This window comes from Eleutherodactylus coqui, chromosome 2, assembly GCF_035609145.1.
Source record: "Eleutherodactylus coqui strain aEleCoq1 chromosome 2, aEleCoq1.hap1, whole genome shotgun sequence".
NCBI lineage: Eukaryota > Metazoa > Chordata > Amphibia > Anura > Eleutherodactylidae > Eleutherodactylus > Eleutherodactylus coqui.
This window is the reverse complement of record NC_089838.1, coordinates 262,542,854-262,565,031: the sequence shown is the minus strand read 5'-3', so window position 1 is coordinate 262,565,031 and position 22,178 is coordinate 262,542,854. Positions and strand designations below refer to the sequence as shown.

Below are 22,178 nucleotides of genomic sequence, written 5' to 3'. Positions count from 1 at the left end.
ACTACATTAACGCAAGAAGTTGGTCCAACGGAACTACTGGCTCTACTTGTCAATAAAGCATAGAAGCAGAAACCAAAAACTGCAACAGCACTCATAATACATTCACATCAGAGGTATACATACCTATAATAATCAGCACTCTAACCACATTAAATAATGCAAGGTTCTTGGTATATAATTTGATCAAATCATATTGGCCCATAACCTGGGAAAGATGGGTACCTACTAGAGATGAGCGAGCACCAAAATGCTCAAGTGCTCGTTACTCGAGTCGAACTTTCAGTGATGCTCTAGAGTTCGTTTCGAGTAATGAACCCCATTGAAGTCAATGGGCGACTCGAGCATTTTTGTATATGACTGGTGCTCCGCTAAGGTTTTAAGCCACAATAGTGGCAAGAGTGAGACCCCCCCCCCCCTGCACTGTCAGCATAAAGATCGTTCTCCTCTGCCATAGCTGTAACAGCTGTGGCAGAGAAGAACGATGTTAGCCCATTGAATTCAATGGAGCCGGCAATACAGCCGGCTCCATTGAAAGCAATGGGCTGCCGGCGAGCGCGGGATGAATTTTCGGGAAGGGCTTAAAAATATAAGCCCTTACCTGAAAATCATCCTAAAATGTGTAAAAATTAAAAAAAATATATACTCACCTTGTCCCGGCAGCCGGAGTTCAGCCGCAGCCGGCCGGCAGTTCTCCTGAACTGCTCTGAGTAGTTTTCAGCAGCCGGGGATTTTAAAATCCTAATTAAAAATCCAGCCGTAGCGCTACTTGAATATCATAATTGATCTAACCAATCATCTCATAATCATATGGACTTTAATTGAAGATGAGTCTATATCTGGATAAGACACTTTCGCAGAGATTAAAAAATCTTATAAGCCCCCCTGATTAGTTTTGCCGTTTACACGGCTTCATCAGAGGGAAGGGCTTGTAAGGATGCCCCCCCCCCCAATTGTCCCACATTTATAGCATATAGAGTACCTCATCAAAAAGGGTCACCTTAGTTTAGGGAGTCACACGTAAGCACCGATTATGCTTACATGGTGATCATGTGACTGATCGTGTGAACTGTGATGTCTGCAACAAAACCCCGGAACCCCAGTCTCGTGCTGACAGTGCAAATTGGTGGCCAAAGGGTGACACGTTACACTGGGCGCCGGACAATGGATGCCTGTGTGATGTGGAATATGAGGCCAGTGACATGGAATGACTGGATGGATTAGGTAATTTGCCAATCACCACATTAGGATGGGGATTGACTAAACTAAGGTGATGTTAAAGTTCAAATGATTATGAGATGATCGGTTAGATTACTTACGATATCCAAGTGACATTAGAGCTGGAATCTTAATTAGAGTATACATTTTAATAGCAAATGAAATAAAAGTTACATTTTATCGGTGAGTGACTTAGGAGAGCCAGTAGTTCTGATGGACCAACTGCTCCAGTAAAAGGGAGACCCTTATCTGAAATTGGTTGTTGGTCTGGTGTTGGGTAAGAAACAAGTTAAAGGGGTTGTCCAGCTGTAAACTTTTGATAGTTTATCCAAAGGATAAGTCATAATAGAATATTAGCGGAGGTTTGCTGTCCAGCACCCCCTCTGATTAGCTGCTCAGTGGGTCGGTGCTCTTGTGCCCTTTGCTGATTTCTGCAAGGAGCAGACAGCTGGATTTTCAGTGCAGTGGCCTGGCTTGGTATTGTAGGCTAAGTTCCAAATTACTTCAATAGGAAGTTTTCCTGCAATTCAAGCATGGGCACTGCAGTGGGAACGGAGCTGTCTGCATTCTTGCAGAAATCAACTTAGCACATAAGCACATTGGCCGAGCAAACAGCTGATCTGTAGAGGTCCCGTGTAGCAAACCCCTGCTGATCTACTATTGACGGCCTATCCCATGGCTAGGTTATCAATAGAGATGAGTGAGCATACTCGTTAAGGGCAGATACTCGAGCGAGTATCGTCCTGTTCGAGTACCTGCCTGCTCGCCCGCAAAGATTCGGGTGCCGGCGGTGGTGGGTTGCGGGAGTGAGCGGGGGGGGGGGGGGGGGGGCAGGGGGGTGGTGGAGGGGCAGAGAGAGATCCCCCGCACTCCCCCGCCCCCGCCGGCACCCAAATCATTTCTGACGAGCAGGCAGGTACTTGAAAAGGATGATATGAGTATGCTCGCTCATCAATAGTTATCAATTTTTGCAACTGGACAATTCCTTTAAAAAGCAGGGTCCATTACAGTAGGCTTACATATAGGAACTCATGACAAGAAGTAGGGAGAAAAGGTGCATCTCCAGTAAAAACACACATAAACCTTACATGGGGAAAAAATTGCTGTTGCACTATTTATACTACTCCTACATTCCTTGTCTTTGATGTTGTCGTTAGAATATTGGGGATGGAGGTTCACTGCATATGTCAAGTGCAAAGGAAATTTATACAATAAAATAATCAGATAATCTGATTTAAATGCAGAAAAGTCATACATTTTTGCGCAAGTGGGACTGGCACAAACATTTGTGACTTTTTAACGCAGGAATTCTGGCTTAAACCTTGTAATGCAGACACCCATACTACATACTGGTATCTGCAGGTGATAAAATGGACCAAGTTAAAAGTGTGGAATGCTAACAAATACAGGAAGTTTAGGTTATGTCTACATTTTTGCCACACTTCTATTTATGATAGATTGAAGCAGAAAACCTAACAGACCCTAAAAAAAAGCTAATGGATCCCTTCTGCTTTCATCAGTTCTTCTGTTCACTTCAATAGTAAATATATTTTACAGGTTAAAACCACTTAGCGGGCAATGCCATACTGCCGATCAGGCAAAAAGCCAAAAAATGGAGCACAACTGAAAAAAATAACAGTGCGGAAAAACATGCAGAATCTCTCCGGTGTGAAGAGAGCCCAAGACAGAGCAGTATGAGCCATTGTGCCGCTTATAACATTTTGTGACGTTCTTATTGAAAGAGGAATAAGAAAATATTTCTAAGCAAATCTAATTAAAATTAGTTGATATTATCTTAGAAAACTTAAAGGGGATTTCTCATGAACTCATTCCCTCCTCATATGCCCTATTATGGCACAAAGGTGTCGGAGTGGAGGATGCCCCTGTCTATGAGCCAGACAGTCACTCACATCCGGCCTGTATTACATAGTCCCCATACACTGGACATTTATGGCCACTTTCCCTGGCAATACCAGTTGATCGGCAGGGGTTTCAGAAGCGAGACTCAGTGATCAGCTCATGGCCAGGCCACCTTCTGTAGACAACTTGTTTAAACTATACTTTTATTATCTGATAACAAGGTTTGTTGGAGATGTAATACCGAAACTGGTGGAACTGTGAGGCCATGAAGAAATATTGGAGACAAGGGTAACAATCAATAGGTATAGGCTTGTTGGAATCCCACTTATCGTTTGAGACCCCTCTAACCCACTTATTGGCAATGGCTAAATTGTTAATCTCCCTTCATTTGTTCCAAACAGATCAACTATCTCTTCAAGAATGAATTAACAAAGTTCATCAATTTAGAAATTTACACCGCATTTCTCAAAATCTGGACACCCTGGCTACAATGGTATAATGCTCGACTCATTTCAGATACCTCATATTCCTCTTAAGGAGTCTAATAAAACAGGTGAGATCTTAACTTTCACATTTCAGAAACTACAGGGTGATTCTCTCATTAGAAAACGCAAAACATTTCTTAATAGCCTTTTAATTTTTGCATTGTTCCCTATGGAAATTGCAAAACAAGATCTGCCTACAGAATATGCAGAAAATGCCCCCTCCAGTACCCAAGCACTTTTGTAAGTAAGTCTGCATTTTGGCATATCCATCTGTAAACTAAGTAATGTCCAAAATCCCCTGGACCTTGGAACCATAAACAATATTATACATGTTTCTCCAAATCTATTGGAAGCAACTCTTGGACTACAGACATAGCATATGGGTTGAGTTTAGCTTTTTTAGCATCTCTCTGACATGTAGAATAAGGAATGACAGTGTCTTGTGAAATCCTTTTAAGCATTGTCTTGGTGAAGCTGGTAATTGATCCTTTACATCCTACACTGTGTGTTCAGATATATTCCGGCCTCCTGCATTTTGATTTAAACACTTCCGGTTGTCACAAATTTTTTCACCAATTTGTGAGTACAGGACTTTGTCAGAAATGCCCTTTGGCATTGTTTAAATGAACCCATTTGCCAGTATTCGAAACAATAAACACTGACCATTGAACTGAGTACATGCTTGTGACACACTGAGTCAAATGCCTGATTGGCAGTTGTGTCTGGAAGTCCTGGGTACGAAAATAAAGAAAGGTGTGAGAGCGTATGTGGTGCAAAAAGTACAGAAACTCTCTATTCTTTCATACAAAACAGCAACGTTTCGGCTAAGCAGCCTTTGTCAAGCATATGAACATGTTGAAATGACATACATATATAGCAGAGTTACAAAGCAGCAACACCCATTTCGACATATGGTAGAAACACCTCTGTAACAAGTGGTGCCATGATGGAGCTGCACGTTGTTACAGGGGGCTTTCTACCATGAAGTTAGCTGATTTAGCTATGTCCTTATGGGCTTGGTCTAAATGGGTGTTGCTGCTTTGTAACTCTGCTATATACAGTGTTTCCACGAAAATAGGACCTACCCCTAAAATAAGCCCTAGCTACACTACATTGAAAAAAAAGAAGCTATACATTACATAACAGGCACCATCCGGGTCCCTCCCGCTGGTCTCCACAGTTTCAGCAGGCTTCTTTGCAGTTCTCATTTGCCGACAGAGGTATTTGAATAGCTGTGATTGGTTCATCGAGCGCTGCATTGATTAGCTGAGCTGCGGTGCTCGAGAACCAATCAGAACAATCGCTTGCTGAGAACTGCAAGGAAGCCTGCCGGAACTGCGGAGACCTGCTGGATAGACCCGGACAGCTCCTGCTAGGTAAGTATGATAAGACATCCCCCGAAAGTAAGACTCTGTGCCTCTTTTGGGGCAAAAATTAATATAAGACAGGGTCTTATTTTCGAGAAAAAATGGTATGTATGTGATTTCAACCTGTTCAGATGATTGACAAAGGCTGCTCAGCCGAAAGCTGTTTTGTATGGAGGAAAAAGTTTTTGTACTTCTTGCACCACATATGCTCTCACGCCTTTCTTTATTTTTGCTTCAGGATTGGATCCTGTGAGTCTGGCTCCTTTGTGGCTCTGCATCAAGTTGCCTCGCTGGAACCAGCAGTGAGTATTGTACTGCGGGCAACACATTTATTTGTTCTAAAGTCATGGGTACAGTCACTTCCTGGAGAGGTGTGATGCTCCGATAGACATAGGGCGAGATATATGAAACGGCCTTAAACAAGAACTACCTGTATTGCCTATAGCAACCAATCATAGCTCAGCTTCCTTTTCCTCATAATTAGTAATGAGTCACCAAAGTCACCAAATTTGGAAATTTGGGCAAAATGTTTGGTTTGGGCCAAACTAGTTTGAACCAAACCCAAACTTTACCAGTACCCCTAAAACTGGGAAGAAGAAGAATTAGAAACGCCATTTTACTGGGTTTGGCCGAGACAAACCCCCAAAGTTCTGGTTCACTGCAAACCAAACTTTTAGAAAGGTTTGATCGAAAATATGGTTTGACTGTTTCGTTTTGCTTAACACTACTCATGGTGCTCTTCAAAAATGAAGGTTTCTCTGTGATTGGCTGCTTTGGGCAACACAAACAGATTTTCTTTTAGAATTTTTCATAATCTACGTTCAGGTCAATTTTCACAGGGAACCAGATAAAAATTAAAAAGTAATTGAGGAATGTTTGGTTTTCCTAGTGAGAGAATCACTCTGTTCTACACCCTGACTAACTCTGAGTTCACATTCTTTCCTCCCCCTCCCTCCTTCCCCTCTTACTCCATCTCTTTTTGGTCTTGTAATTGTTATGATTAGAGATGAGCACTCGAGTATACACGCGAGTAGTGCCTTAGCCGAGTATCTCCCGGCTCGTCTCTAAAGATTCGGGGGCCGGCGGGGAAGACAGGTGAGTTACGGCGGGGAGCGGGCGGGAGAAAGGGAGAGGGAGATTTTCATACAGAATTCTACAAGCCATAACCCATTGAATGTAGTAAACTGGGAGAATGACATCACAGAGGATGTAAAATAACAGGAATATTATAAGCATTTTAAAAATATTAAAGGGGTTTTCCAGGGAAAATACTATGGATGACCTATTCTCAGGATAGGTCATCAATAGTTGATCGGCCGGGGTCCGTCGCTAGGGACCTTGACCGATCTGCTGGGCAGGCGCATGCTGTCAGTGTCGCAAATACACAGTGCTCAGAGCGAACGCAGCGGAAGTCTCTGCGCCGATCTCCATCTAGTGGCTGGCACTTGTAACTGCAAGCACAGTTCTCCATGAAATCCATGAGAGCCGTGCCTGCAGTTACAAGCGCCAGCCACTACGCAGAGGTCGGTGTGGAGACTTCTGCTGCTTCCACTCCAATGTCTGTGTATTTGCGGCACTGACAGCACACGCCCACTCAGCTGATCGGTCGAGGTCCCAGAGGATAGGTCATCAATAGCATACTCCCTGGAAAACCCTTTTAAGAAAACTTTTTAAATGTGCTACTGTAACTCTGATCTTGAAACGTTAGGTACACAGAGAAGTTTAATAAAAGTTCACTTGGCACACAGTGACCTTTGGCAAATTGACACATGCCACACTTATTGTGAAGTCAAAATTATACAGTTTATATACAATTTATTTTACTCCCAGAACCCCAAAACAATACATGATATAGTCCTAGTATTCAATGACTATATCAATCAGGAAACCTGATTACATATCAATGGTCAATGATATCTACATACCTTAGTTGTTTCTTCTAGTGCCATTACTTTGACTAGCCTCTTCCTTTTAGACAGATGTGACTTCACGCAATTTTCAAACATAACATTAAATTTCATGAAGCAGACATAAAGGCAATAGGCACAAAGAAGCATCATGCTCTCCCACCACATAATAAAATTATCAAGGAAAAATATAATCAGCATGATCAAATCAAGGATATAAAATGAGACATCTCTGAAGAGAGGCCACCATGTAAGGTTGAGTATCTCCCTGGAGAAGAGGGCACAGGTACCAATCACAAACAAAATGTTAAAGACAGCCGAGCCCACAATAGTTCCAATGCCAACATTACTGTGAGAAATGAACACACCAATCAAGGAGGTGAAAAGTTCTGGTGCTGATCCACCAGCAGCCATAAATGTGGCACCAGCTACATCTTCAGAAATCTGAAGCTTTTCTGTGATCACCCCCAAAGCTGGGACAAAAAACTCATCGCAAACAATGGCCAAGGCCACAAATACATACATCATGCCAAAGATATGAAGTGCTACCCAACCCTGCCTGCGCTGCTCTATGCTGAAAACATCCTCTGGATATTCTCCTTTGGCATGAGACAAAGGGGGCCTAGTCGGTCTGCTGGTAGTGGGTGGAACAGTAGTTATCGTTTTTGGTTTAATGGTAGGTGTTATAGGATCTGGGTCCACAAAAATACAGTGTCGGGTTTTGGTCCTTTCAGTTATATTTTCTGTGGGGGCAACTGAGGTAGAGCTGGTGGTGCTGGTGGTGGTGGTGGTGGTGGTAGAAGTTGTGGAGGTGGTGGTTGTAGAAGTAGTGGTGGTGGTGGTGGGGTGGGATGTCAGGTTTAATAGTTCCTTGACAGGTACTTTTACAGTCATCTCACTTTTTGCATCATTCAGAAAGCTAGATTCCTCCAGGTTAGTCTCTGTCCAAGGTTCTGATCTCATTTGTTGATCAACTGAGAGTTGGTACAAGGAGCAAAGGAACATCACACAGACTATGAATATAATACGGTTCAGCTGAAGCCTTTTTCTTCTCTGTAGGTGCATTGTGATAATATAAGTGGATAAAAGACCAGGGGCCAGAAAACACTGAGTTGTTATCCCAGTCAATAATTTATATCCTAGGGAGATATTTCTGATATGGTCCTATGCTTGTTCTCCATCTTTGGGTTTCTTGCAGGTAGGATCATCTAAATTTGGAGGTTTCTGTTGTACATCATATAAAACCCTATGTGGAAAAACACAGGAAAACATTCATGTTACTATCATTATTAAAATATACAGAATAGATGCTGTTCTACATCAAAGTGATTGCACATCCACTCCAATACCCCCATTACTTGCCCCTTCCCACCCACATCCCTCTTTTTTTTCTCTCCATTACTGACGAGCAAACTTTTCGAAAAATCAGTTGGTTTGCCAATTTCAGACAAAAAGTGAACCTGAACTTCATCAATATCCCTTAACGAAGAAGAGGAAGTAGAGGAGAGGGAGACGGAAGAGAAGAAGGAGAATAAAGAGGAGAAGTAGAATCATTCTGCTGAGACAAACCACCTAAAGTTCAGGTTTGTGGCAAACTGAACTTTTAGCAAAGTTCGAACAAAAACAGGGTTTGACTATTTCGGTTTGCAAACCCCTACTCTCCATCTTAAACCTTAACAACATGAAACTATCACCACCACCTGCTGGAGTAGCCCAGGGAAGATATCATCATGGCCTATATTCATGTTTTAACCAACTCACAATCCTTTTACACATCAATGGCTTGTCCCTCCTTGACTTCTTGCCCATAGTTCACCATAACTGTGCTGCCTCCCATGATGGACAGCCACATTTTGTAACTCTGGTAGCCCAGTAATTTTGAAATCTTTAATCATGTGCCAATTTACCTCCCTTGTTACTTGTCTACAATTGGATAAAAAAACTCAGCAATAAAAACAATTTTGAAAAAAAATATTTAACAATTTTGTGTCTACAGCTCCAATGCAGAGGTATATGTCTCCATACTTACAGACAACAAACAAACCAGGCATTGTAGCTCCGGGAGGAAGGGGGTGCGAGCAGGTTATGCGACAAGGGTGCTGTATGCTGGGGAATGGAGGTATGCCAAACAAGCCACTCTGCCTAGCTATGACTTTGAACAAATTTTGTGCATTGACTAATACTACAGACACATGTTACTCCCTTCTATCTGTTCACTCTTCTTACTAATCTGCACACAAAAGAAGAAGAGACAGACCACTGTCGGACGGGGGATCTTAAGACCCCCCAGAGAAAAATTATTCTAAGAACCCACAATCCAACTATACAAAACATGTTCATGTCATAATCTTTGTTGCTACCATTGCACACACAGAGCATATAATCAAGAAGGCTTAACCCTTTCCAATCCACTGTCTGACGTCTAATGACATTCTGATTGAAGGCTGTACAGCTCCGATGTCGGAAGACATCCGGCAGGGTATTCTTACTGTAGATTACTGGCCACTCTGTTGTCGGGGGTCTCTCCAGCATGTCCCATACTGCAGTACTGGCTCTAGATGGCGCCATTGTATAATGGCAGAAAGAGAAAGCCCCCTAGGAAACCCTGAATCCAAAATTGGATTGCAAAGGGTTAATAGGTTATTTGTACAACTCCAAAATACATAACACAACATTATCTTCATCTGGTTAGTAGCTAGTATTTGTGAAGGTATTTGGGTGCTCAGGCTGACCGTGAGTCAAACGGCTTAATTAGCAACAGCAAAGGAGAAAAGCCAGCTCCTTAAAAACATTCCTTTTATTTCAGAAAATCCATAAAATTACAAATGGTAGATAACATGTAACACCATTTGTAATTTTATAATAATAATAATCTTTATATAGCGCCAACATATTCCACAGCGCTTACAATACAGGGGAAATAACACAAGACAATGGTTACATGAAGTAATCAATTAATGGAAACAGTAGGGGTGAGAGTCATGCTCCAATGAGCTTACATACTACAGATAATGGGGTGATACAGAAGGTAAAGGGGCTGGAGATCTGCACGGTATGGAGAGGTGGAGAGTGAGGGGTGATATACACACAAACAATGGTCAGGCCGTATAGTGATGAAATCAGGATGACTGCAGGTGTCGGTTGATTACAGCTAGCAGAGATTGCAGTCTGTGGGACAGGGAGCATGTTATCAGGCGGAGTATAGAGGGGTTTGGTTTAGGGGATATGGTATGCCTCCCTGAAGAGCAGCGTTTTTAGAGCACGCCTGAAGTTTAGTGTGTCAGTGATTGCCCGGATATTTTTTGGTAGCGCATTCCAGAAGACAGGTGCTGCTCTGGAGAAGTCTTGGAGGCAGGAATGAGAGATTCAAATTAAAGGGGCTGGCTGGTGGATTGAGATCATAGAATGGTAGGAAGGGACCTCCAGGGTCATTTGGTTCAACCCCCTGCTCAGTGTAGGATTTACTAAATCATCCCAGACAGATGATTGATGAGGGAGGCAATGTAGGGTGGTGCTGTGGAGCACTTTGTGGATGAGGGTGGTGAGTTTAAATTGTATTCTGTATTTGACAGGTAGCCAGTGCAGTGACTGGCACAGGGCAGAGGCATCCGAGTAGCAGCTGGACAAGAAGATGAGCCTGGCTGCCGCATTCAGGATGGATTGGAGAGGGTAGAGTCTTGGAGCAGGGGAGGCCTATTAGCAGAGAGTTGCAATAATTGAGCCGAGAGTGGATGAGGGCAACAGTGAGTGTTTTTAGCATGTCCATGGTGAAAAAAGGGCGTATTCTAGCAATATTCTTGAGGTGCAGCTGACATGTTCGGACCAGAGATTGGATGTAGGGGGTGAAGGAGAGATCTGAGTCGAATATCACCCCAAGGCAGCGGGCATGCTGTCTGGGAGTTATGGTGGTGTCACACATTGAGATGGAGATGTCAGGATGAGGTCGGTTAGTAGAGGGTGGAAATACCAGTAGGTCAGTTTTTGAATTTTCTGGAATAAAAGAAGGGTTTTAAGGAGCCGACTTTTCTTCTTTGTATTTGTACAACTCCAATTCTAAAAAGGTTGAGATGCTGTGTAAAATGTAAATAAATGAAATATGGAAATCTCATATAACCACATTTTATTCACAGTAGAACATAGAACACATATCAGAAGTTGAAAGGGAGACATTTTTCCATTTCATTAAAAAAATAACTAATTTAGAAATTGATGGCAGCAGCACATCTCAAAAAAGTTGGGTCATGGCCCTTTCTACCATTGTGTAGCATCCTCTCTTTTTACAACAGTCTGTAAACGTCTGGGGTTTTGGGAGAGGAACGTTGTCCCATTCTTGTCTGATGTAGGATTCTAGTTGCTCAACAGTCCTGGGGCGTCTTTGATGGATTTTTTATTTCTTAATGTGCCAATGTTTATGGTTTGATAATAGGGACAGACTTTGCGCAATCCTTTTCTACAACCAAAGTATTAGATTTTAGAATGACTACTTTCAAGGATATGGGTGAGTTTGAAAAAAAAAAAATGAATTAACAGGGTGGAATAAAACAGCAGGAATGAGTGCTCAGTGGATACTATTTAAAATGGTCCTCTTAAAGGCAGCTAAACTTGATGTACAAAAGCTAGTAAACGAAAAAGGTGGCTCTAACTGATTTGTTTAACCAGTCTCTTCTAACAGGTGATGTTCCTGATTATTGGAGAATGCTCAATGTTGTACCTATCCAAAAGAAGAGTAGTAGAGAACAGGCTGGGAACTACAGGCCAGTTACCTACTGTATGTAGCAAAGGTTATTCAAAGAAGGGAACAATATCAGAGTTTGCTCATTCGCTTGTGCAGTCTGTTTATACAGGCAGATAAATCATTTGCTCGACAAATCATTAGGTTGTTCACATTCACTGCATAAGTGAATGAGAACGACTGAATGATCAGAATTTAAACTGAACAAATAGTGAATGAGCCAGCGATGATTTTCATGCTTGCATGAAATGAATGATAAGGCCCCGCTCACACAGGTGCTTTTTACCGGAATTAGCGCGGCGCTTTTAGCATCGCACTTATTGCGGTACAACGCTCCTATTCTTTTCAATTGGACCGCTCACACAGCTGCCGTCAGCTGCTCGAACGCGGCACTTTTCAGCGCCACACTTTTCTAGCAGTGCGTGTTCTATTTTTGGGCGTTTCAGCATTTTTAAATGAAATTGAAATGAATGGGCAGCATTTTCAGCACTGCTAAAAATGCGGCACAACTTGCTACCGCGTTTTTGGCAGCGCTAAACGCCCTAGCTACACTACGTGAGAAAAAAAAAAAGCAATACTCACCTCGCAGGCGCCATCCGGGACGATCCCGCTGCTCTCCATTGAATGGATGTAATTGGTTCATTGAGCGCTGGTTCTGATTGGGTAAGCCAGCACTCAAAAACCAATCAGAGCAATCTCTTGCAGGAGGTTTTCAACCCTGTTACAGGCAATAGATGCTTTGTCGGCACTGACAAGTGCATGGGAAGCCTGCTGGAGAGCTGGAGAGCAGCGGGACGGACCCGGGCGGTGCCAGCTAGGTGAGTATTTTATTTTTTAAACTTCCTTGGCAGCGAAAACGTTGTCAGAAACGCATGACAACGCTGCTGCAACCACAGCAAATGCCTGTGTGAGTGAGGCCTTAGGGAACAAGTTATCATTTATCATTCGATCGTTGGCTGTGTTTACACTGGATGATTATCGCTTATTTTCGCTGGTTAAAGCAATTTTTGAACAAATTTTTCACTGTAAAAGGACCTTTACTTGTCTGTGATCTTATGCCATTAAATAAGCTATTGTTCTCTTATCTTAACACTGCAAAACTCACTGTAAAGCAATTAACCCTTTAGGGACATGGCCTATTTTGACCTTAAAGGGGTGGTCTCGCGAAACAAAGTGGGGTTATACACTTCCGTATGGCCATATTAATGCACTTTGTAATATACATCGTGCATTAAATATGAGCCATACAGAAGTTATTCACTTACCTGCTCCGTTGCTAGCGGCCTCGTCTCCATGGTTCCGTCTAAATTCGCTGGCGGCTTGCTATTTTAGACGCGCTTGCGCAGTCCGGTCTGCCGAGCTGTCCGGAGAAGCCGCCCAGCTGTCCCGCCGTCCAGCTGTCCTGGTAAGTGATGGGCCGGGGGGGGCTGCCGCTGCGCCGGGCTGCCGGAGCGATGGGGGGGCTGTCGCTGCGCCGGGGGAAGTAGCGCTGGGCCGGGGGGGGCTGTCGCTGCGCCGGGGGAACTAGCGCTGGGCCGGGGGGGGCTGTCGCTGGGCCGGGGGGGGGCTGTCGCTAGGCCGGGGGAACTAGCGCTGGGCCGGGGGGGGGGGCTGCGCCGGTTACCTGCTGCCTGGCGGTGGGTGACTGGTCGGCGGCTGCGGTGGGTCCGGTCGGCGGCTGCGGGGCGTCTGGTTGCCATGGAGACACAGCTGGCAGCGTCTCGGGAGCGCGCACGTCGGGCTGCAGCGAGCGACGGGAAAAGAGCCGGCGGCCATCTTGGGGAAACTTTTATAAGTTGCTGAAACGCTGGAACGGTAAGTACGAACCAGCTAGAAATGTCATTTACAGGGGGGCTTAGTAATGTGTACTTAATGGGGGGGACTGGGCAAAAAAAAAAATTCACTGCTTCCTCGAGACATCTCCTTTAAAGACCAAGCCTTATTTTTCAGGTTTGACATCTGTCACTTTATGGGGTAATAACTTTTGAATGCTTTTACTTATCAACGTGATTCTGAGATTGTTTTTTCATGACATAATAAAGTTTATGTTAGTGGAAATTTACATCAATAAATTTTGACCTTATTTATTAAAAAAAATCTAAATTTACTGAAAATTTGGAAAAATTTGAAATGTTCAAACTTTGAATTTTACTCCTTGTAAGGGCTTATTCACACGTCACAAGTGTAGTTAGGGCGCTTAGCGCGGTGCCAAGTTGTGAGCATTTTCGGCAGCGCTGAAACCGCTGCCCATTTATTTCACTGGGCAACACAGGGCTGAAAGCGGACAAAAATAAGACATGCAATGCTCTCAAAGCATTGTACAGAGTTTAGCGCAGCGCTGAAAAAGCAGCGCTAAATGCTATACAAAAACGCCCGTGTGAGGGAGGCCTAAGGGCTTATTCACACGTCTGTATATCAGCCGGGTTTTCACGCCTGTAAAATGCATGGTAAATTAGAACAGTTCAATTGTTTTGCAGATCTTCAATGTAATACCATTTTTTCTATAACACAGCAGGAGTTGGCAGAGAAACAAAACTCAGAATTTATAATACTGATTCTGCAGCTTTTAGAAATGCCCCATATGTGAATGTAAACTGCTGTTTGGGCACATGGCGGGGCTCAGAGGGGAAGGACCGTCACGTGGCTTTATGTGTGGCATACATTAACATAGAACATATGATGGTGGTTAAATGCAATAACAGAATTAAAGTTGTAGGGGCATGTGAGATATTTTCCAGCAATCTGTTATGCACAGGCCGGGTTTTGTGGGGCACGTTTCATAGTGATAAATTATGTACTTCTTTATCCCTCATGTGTAACAGATGCTGCACCTTTTCGTGTCCTTGCCTTCTTACCAGTGGAGAGAATTTCACTGGGGAAGTGTTGCCCTGGTACAATCCTCGTGGCCTCGCTTCCAGAAGTACTGGTCTGCTCCCCCACCTCCTGGTCCCCAAATATTAGGGCCTTGCTGATCTCCTTCTGGAATTCAAGAAAGGTGCCCCTCTGGCCTGCAGACTGATATAGCACATAGGCATTATACAGAGCCACCTATATGATGTGCACAGACAGTTTTTTTTTATACCACACCCTTGTTTTCTGCATGGCACTATATGGCCCGAGTACTTTATAAGACAGGTCAACCCCCTCCATGTGCATATTGTAGTCAAGGACCAAGTCTGGCTTGGTGGTCTCTGTACTGGTACCTCGCACTGGGCATGGGGTATTACTATGGCCGTATATTGTGCTCAATTTGAAGGCATCCCTCTTGTCCTTATACTTGACACACAATACATTGTGGTTGTGCAGTGCCATGCTCAACCACAATGAGAACCCCAATGAACAATTGAATAAAACCACAATAAACAAACCACAATGAGAACCCACAATGAACCCCTTCTGAGAATTTGCCCAGGCAGCGACTTAGCCTGGGTTCACACAGGACGGAATCCCGCTGGAAATCTCGCGGTTTGGCCGCAGCAAAAACCGCGAGATTTCCACCGGGAGAACCGCCGCTGCGGCTTTGAAGCAGCCCGGCCGCTCGCTCTTTCGCTGCGGCCGGTGCTCCCATAGAGGAGAGCGCGGCCGCAGCGGAATGAAAAAAAGAATGTACATGCTGCATATTCTGAAGCAGATTGGCCATCCCGTGTGGACGAGATTTCTGAGAAATCTCGTCCACATGGCTGGCTAATCTCGAGATTAGCGGCCGTGGGCGGATTTGCCACGGCGAAATTCCGCGCGGCAAAACCGCGGCAAATTCGCCCTGTGTGAACCCAGCCTTAGGGAGACTTTTCAGCTTTTTTCTAACAGTGCAACATGCCACAGTTTTTCCATCGGCGAGGCTCTGGAATAGCTGAACGCTGGTGTAAAAATTATCCAGGTAGAAGTGGTAATCCTGGCCCAGTAGTGGGGGTATTCTGGAGACTCAATTTTAGTGTCCCTCCCTTCATAAATCCAGAACTTATGGGTGTACCCTGATGTGCTCTGTGATTGTTCCCAGCAAGAGAACCCAAGTAATCTTGTAGATATGATACCTTTTAATCAAAAATACATGATGTTATAGTGAGCTTTCAAACCTACTCAGGGTTCTTCCTCAGGCAAAATGAAATCTGGTTAACACGGTAGTGACGGTACCAAACTTTTTTCACTTTATCTGATGTACTCTCGCACAGCTTGTACATTGTCACGCCAAACTGTGCCCTCTTACTGGGCAGGTACTGGCAGAATCAAAGACTCCCTTTGAAAAGTACCATCTACAGAAATGTTTTTCTTAGGGGTGTATGTCTAGACAAACTTAGCATTAAAATGTTCTATTAACGGTCTGATTTTATATAAACTATCATAATTGGGGTCATCACCTGGTGGGCAGTACATATGATTATTATAATACAGGAATGTTCTGATCATTTCAAAATGCGTCCTTGACGTAACCACGCAGAACATTGGGGTGTGGTATAAAATATCTGTGCTCCAGTAGGCCCTAATGCTTGGCTTGTTTATTAGCCCCATACATAATACAATAACCAAAAATTTTGTGATTTTTCAAGGATCCATAGGGGATCATCTGTGGGGTTTTCACGGATGAAATTTCTGGCATATAAATTAGTTTGGGTAACAACGTGGGCAATAAAATCATCTAAAATAAAAACTTTAAAAAATCCACCCCTTTTGGGACCTGTTGTATCAAATTATATACTAGAGTACCATGTGTCCTCTAAAGTTGCAGTCCTTGAATGCCTTTCGGGCAAGTACAGGGGCTTCAAACTCACTTGATGATGAAGAGGATAATACCTGAAAAGTGGGATCATCCACACTAGCTGAGTCTGACTCAGACGCAATTATTGCATAAGCCTCCTCCAAAGTAACCCTCCTGTGGGCCATACTATAGATATATAAATTTATTATGCACCCAATTTTTTGTTTTTATTGGGTGGGTGATCACAGGATGGGGTCAGGAACACAGCAAGAATGCGTGATTATTATTTTTTTTAACTGACAGGTACGCTGGACACTACACTGACTAACCAAACTCTGCACTCCACAGACTGATGAAGGGATTGGTGACTACTGGATGGGGATGCGAAAACAGTAGGAACTTTTGGGGGGGTTTTGTGCTTTTTTTTTTTGCACTGACAAATACGCTGACACTGCACTGACCAACCACCCACTACACAACACTGACCAAGAGATGAGTAACTACAGAACAGGGACAGGAACACAGCAGGAACTATCTTTGGTTTTTACATTTTTTTACACTGACAGATATGCTGACTAATCACACACTACACTGACAGGATAAGACACTACACTAACTATGCTGACTAAATGTAACTTTACACTGACTGACAGACTGTGCACACTTTACTAACTACACTAATATACTGACAGATCACACTACACTTACTGACCACATTTTACAAAGTACACTAATGTACTCACAGGACACCTACACCACACTAAAGGCCCTTTTACACGCAACGATTATTGCTCAAAATTTGTTCAAATGGACAAAAAATAAGCGATAATCATTAGATGTAAGCGCGGGCAGTCGTGTACTATTTGTTCAATTATTGTTAGCCAAGATTTTAGGCTGGCATAAAATCCATTCTTTGGTCGCTAGAAATTCATTCAGTTTGAATGCAGTTCGTTCTGTCTTTCCAGTGGCCAGTGATGGCTTGGTTTTGCTTTGCATATTCAATTAGTGCAGCGTTTACTCAGCCAGTGAAATGTGCAGCCAGATGTTTGCTCAGCTAGGCAAAGTGTTTATGCAGTAACAATCATCTAAATATACGCCCAGCTGAGCAAACAACTCCTGGAGTAAAGCACAGATGATTAAAGCCGTTAACTGCATGTGTTATTTAATGCAAAACCATTGCTAAATATTTCAGTTCTTTGGCAGTTTGAGCGATTATCTTTATGTGTAAAAGGGCCATAACACCAATCGCTAGTAATTTTGATTATTTTCCACACAATTACCCCCTCAGTCCTCTCTCTCCAACCACTGATAACATACTTCGGTGGTTGGAGAGAAAGATCACTCTATAAACAGCGCAAACTTGGGTTGCTTCTCTGTGATTGCTCAGTGAGCACTGAATGAACAATCACAGTGATCGCTGAAGCAGGACTGCTGTGATTGGTTCCCCAGCAGCAAGAAGTAATTGGCTGCTAACCATTACTACAGTGTCGCCATGATTGCCACTGCGGCAACACTTCAGGCCTGTCTCATACAGGCTACAAAATTGCAAGATTTTGTAGCGATTTAACATCGCTACAAAACGCATGTATGTGAAGCCCATGGTTTCCAATGGGTTCTTTCACATGAGAGAAGTTTTGTAGGTTGAAAGAACCCATTGGAAACCAAGAGCTTCACATGCATGTGTTTTGCAGCGATGTAACATCCCTACAAAATTATGCAATTTTGTAGCTCGTGTGAAAGAGGCCTTAAATACCGGATGTACCATGCACCCATGACGTAAACGTACATCCTGTGGTATAAGCGCTTAAAACTGCAAACAAACTACAGCACAGAAAGTAATCATAACACATTAAATTTCAATTTAATTCTGCTACGGTAGTTTTGTGGTTTGACATATATAGTAGTTAAACTAATGGAAACTCTACTGAAAAACGGGAGATTATTGGACCACATTAAAACCAGCAGCCTGTTGGATCCTAAGCAGCACAGCCTTACTGAGGGCAGATCATGTCAAACTAATCCCATTGATTTCTTTGACTATGTCACAAACGTGTTGGATGAAGTTATTGCCGTGGATATCCCCTATCTGGGTTTTGGTAAAGCATTTGATACTGTTCTACAAAAAGAGCTCATAGATAAGTTATTGAAAATTGGTCTTAATTCTTTGATAGTGGTTGGTTAAAAGATAGATTTTAGAATATTGAAGATAATAGAGTGTATTCTGAACACAGATGAATTACAAGCGGTGACCACAAGGGTCTGTATTGGGTCCTATTCTTTTTAATATGTGCATTCGTGACATAGGAGAAGGTTTAACAGGTAAGGTTTGTCTGTTTGCTGATGACACAAAAGTGTGTAATAGGGTTGATACTCCTAGTGGGGTCTTGAACATGGAGAACTATTTAAGTTCCCTTTGAACAGGACGACTGTCAGATGTATAAGCTCCCGACAGCCATTCCATGGACTGCTGCCCAACTATCACTCTGTGCTAATACAGGAGTGATAGTCATTGAAGTTATTGGAGGCAGAGCAGGCATTAATTGTTCCGGCCCTCTTACCTCCATTCACAGTAAACGGGAGTCACTCAAACATTGAGCGCTCCTGTTTACTTAAGCCAATAGTCACTTAATTTTTAGTTTAGCTAAAAACCAAGTGACTCTGACAAGTGAGCGATTTCTCACTCAGTGCCTTGTTGGCGGTCACGTTTCCAGTGAGAATTTGGGCGATAATCACCCCATGTAAAGTACCCTTACTGGATAATGGTCAAAACGATGGAAACTGCAGTTCAATGTTTTCAAATGTAAAATTATGTACTCCTGGATTTAGGGGTTCTCAAAATGAGTCCACAGGCAGCAGGGAAAGCCAGTAGGATGCTTGACTGCATAGATACAGGTAAAAATAAGGAGATTGTCTTGAGCTCTGGTGAGACCACATGTGGAATAGTTCTGGAGACCTCATCTACTGAAAGACATTGATAAAATAGAATGAGTCCAAAGATGGGCTACAAAAATGGTGGTGGATCTCAAGAACAAAACTCATCAGAAAAGACGTAAAGAAAAGAACTGAATCTGTTTAGCCTGGAGGAGAGAAGGAAGAGGGGGACAAGAGTGTAAACTTCAAATAAGGTAAAGGTATAAATAAGGTTCAAGAGGGAGTAGTTAGTGTTGGGAAACTAAACACTAGAACAAGGGGGCACGATCTGGGATTAGTTGCGGAGGAGATAAGAATTAACGTCAGGAAATATTATTTTACTTAAAGAGTAGTAAATGCTTGGAACAAACTTCCAGCAGACGTGGACGAAAAATCACGAATAAATTAACTTAAGCATGCTTCTGATAAGCATAGATCTATCCTAAGAGAGGAATGAAAGGGAAATAATGTGGGCTTTTCCTTCTGTCAATTTTCTTTTTCTATGTTTCTAATATTGAAAAAGCAATATCCTATCAGTCTCCGTTTCAGCAATAGAAGTCTATGCTTGCAGCCTGCGTTTACGTTGGAATCCCATTTTTGGAGATTCAGATGTAATTCCCTACGGAAAACCACTGATGTAAAAACAAAAGAAATGTGAATGCTTCTTAAAACCGATGATTAGTGGCGCCTGAACAAGGGGCCAGCGTGAGCCCCATTCATGCTCCAATAAAACAGAGCATACACTTTGATGTATAGATTCCATCATTTAACATCTTCCAGTTCTTGTGACATCTTGAGACCTTTTTCCTTTGACGGTCTTATTACCAAAAAACACAGGAAAGTAGGAAGGTCCTTTCCAACCCATCAAACTACGCTACTCCCAATATCTGGACTAGTCATTTTGACTATTTCTAACAACTGAGGCATTCCTACAGAAATGTTTGAGATGCTTAAAGCATCCTTACAATTTACAGTCATCTTTATTCCATAACCGATGCTCACAGTAATGTAAGTAAAATTACTCTAGACCAAAATTGTATCTCATTTACATTGTTGTACAACTGAATGTAATCAAAGCTAGGGACTTTTTTGAATGGGAGGCCTGTAGGAGAGAGCAAAATGTATCTTAAGGATGTCTCACTCTCTCAAGATAGAGCTTGAGATTTTACTCATTACATAAGAAGAGACATGGTGCCAATCATGTGATTGCTCTCAGCAAATCAGCTGGGTAGAATCCGCTTTGTAACTTACTGTTCATATTCCTTTCTGACCTCCCCACACATTCATGGATGGACAATACTGACTTGCTTACTGCCGTTGAGACATCTAATAGATAGATATGCCTACTGATTTAGATTGTCTTTAAGGGTGCTTTCACACTGGCATGTTACGGTTTTCGGTCACGTTAATACGATGCGCAAAAATGCAGCATGTATATACGCAAGTACAGGCATTTTTGCACATCGCATTTACAAGCTCCATATACTTAATACAGTATTTATTAAATAGGACATGCCGCATCTTTTACACGACCGAAAAATGCTGCGAAAATATGCAAGTGTGATGAAACCTACCAAAATCAATGGGATCTATTCACGGGAATTAAGCGCGAAAAAAAAGCGTATGTAAATATGTCGCATATATACACTCATGTGAATGAGTCCTAATTCTTTGCACACTATTTTATTGAATAAACGTATGAGCACTAAAATGTATCCCTTTAGTTGTGTTGTCTCTAGTGTACTAGCTCTGTACTCTGCTCCCTAAGATCCTAACATGTTCCCAAAGGTCAGTGGAGGTAAAGCATCTAGATAACATTACACACTAGTGATGCCATGTATATTTGTCCTAGTGTTACGCCTATAAGTGCTGCGGAATACAAATAAAGATTATTACTACTATTTATTATTTCATGCCTACACCTTTAAGCAATGAACAGAAACTTTTTGCTGAGTTTCTAAATAATTGCTAAACATATAGCAATGGCATCTATATGCCATAGACATTAAAGGTGATCAAATATATAAAAAAGTCTAAAAGGAATTAAAATACAAACCCTTAGTATTGCAGAATTGTAACAGTGCAATAATAAACGTATTGTAGCAGTATAGTAGCAGTGTTGATTACTAATCACAAGCTTAGCTTGCTAAATCTCTGAAACACATGATAATAAATAAATAGTTGTCTGATCTTCCTATGAACCCCTTGATGATATACAAATGAGATAACATGCAAAACATTATATAACAGGTATAACGTTATAATATATCAATGACAAACATTTACATAAGGACCTAAAAGTCACCTTCGTTTGTCATTTTTTATCTATGATATTAAATCAGAAACTATTAAATATTTTGTTTGGGAACTCATTGTAGCATCTGGAACCTACCTGAAGAGAGCAGCCAGCAAGTAGTTTGGGGGAAGCATTCGCCCCCTTGGTCTTCAGGGCATAGGATGCCAAGTAAGGACAGGTGTAACTAGGGGGAAGGCAACCAAAGTGTCCCCATCACCAGCAAATCTGCACCGGCTCAAGTCAGCCGAGGGTCAGGTATGAAGGACACACTGCAAGAGCGGTGTCCAATCCACACTAATACCTGCAGCATTAAGGAGATTATACAGCAACACTGTACTTTCCTCGCTCCCAGGAGAGAAGCTGCTGTATGTGGGAGGAATAAAGAGGAATTATTGGTTTGGTAAAATGTTTTATGTGTTAAGTTTGAAGACACGTTTCATCTAAATCACATTCTTTTAGATGCATTCTCTTGGAGGGATCTTACATCCCGGATCACACCTTAAAGTTTTACTTTAGTATCAGCTTTCCATAAATAAAGGGTGTTTTGCACTGGCTTTACTAGTATTGAAATGTGTATTATGATAAAAGATGCAGAGGGATCACTTACACTGCCCGGGCTTTTCTTCTGTGATTACACTCACACAATAAGAACATTGGGACACTTCAATGTGACTCTTCAAGTGAAGTTTGTCCTGGTGCAAAGAAATTAATAA

At 42.5% G+C, this 22,178-nt stretch overlaps 1 protein-coding gene across 1 annotated transcript in view; it reads right to left on the bottom strand.

Annotated features, from left to right (window-relative positions):
* The window catches only part of SLC24A1 (solute carrier family 24 member 1), a 55,292-nt gene extending 47,393 nt beyond the window's left edge, over nt 1-7,899 (bottom strand). Inside the window, exons 1-2 of the mRNA XM_066589991.1 lie at nt 7,700-7,899; nt 6,853-7,645 (exon numbers count right to left, since the gene is read on the bottom strand). Of these exons, the coding sequence (XP_066446088.1) occupies nt 6,853-7,645; nt 7,700-7,899 (993 nt within the window). The remainder of the gene's footprint in view (nt 1-6,852; nt 7,646-7,699) is intronic.
* Between the last annotated feature and the right edge of the window lie 14,279 nt (nt 7,900-22,178).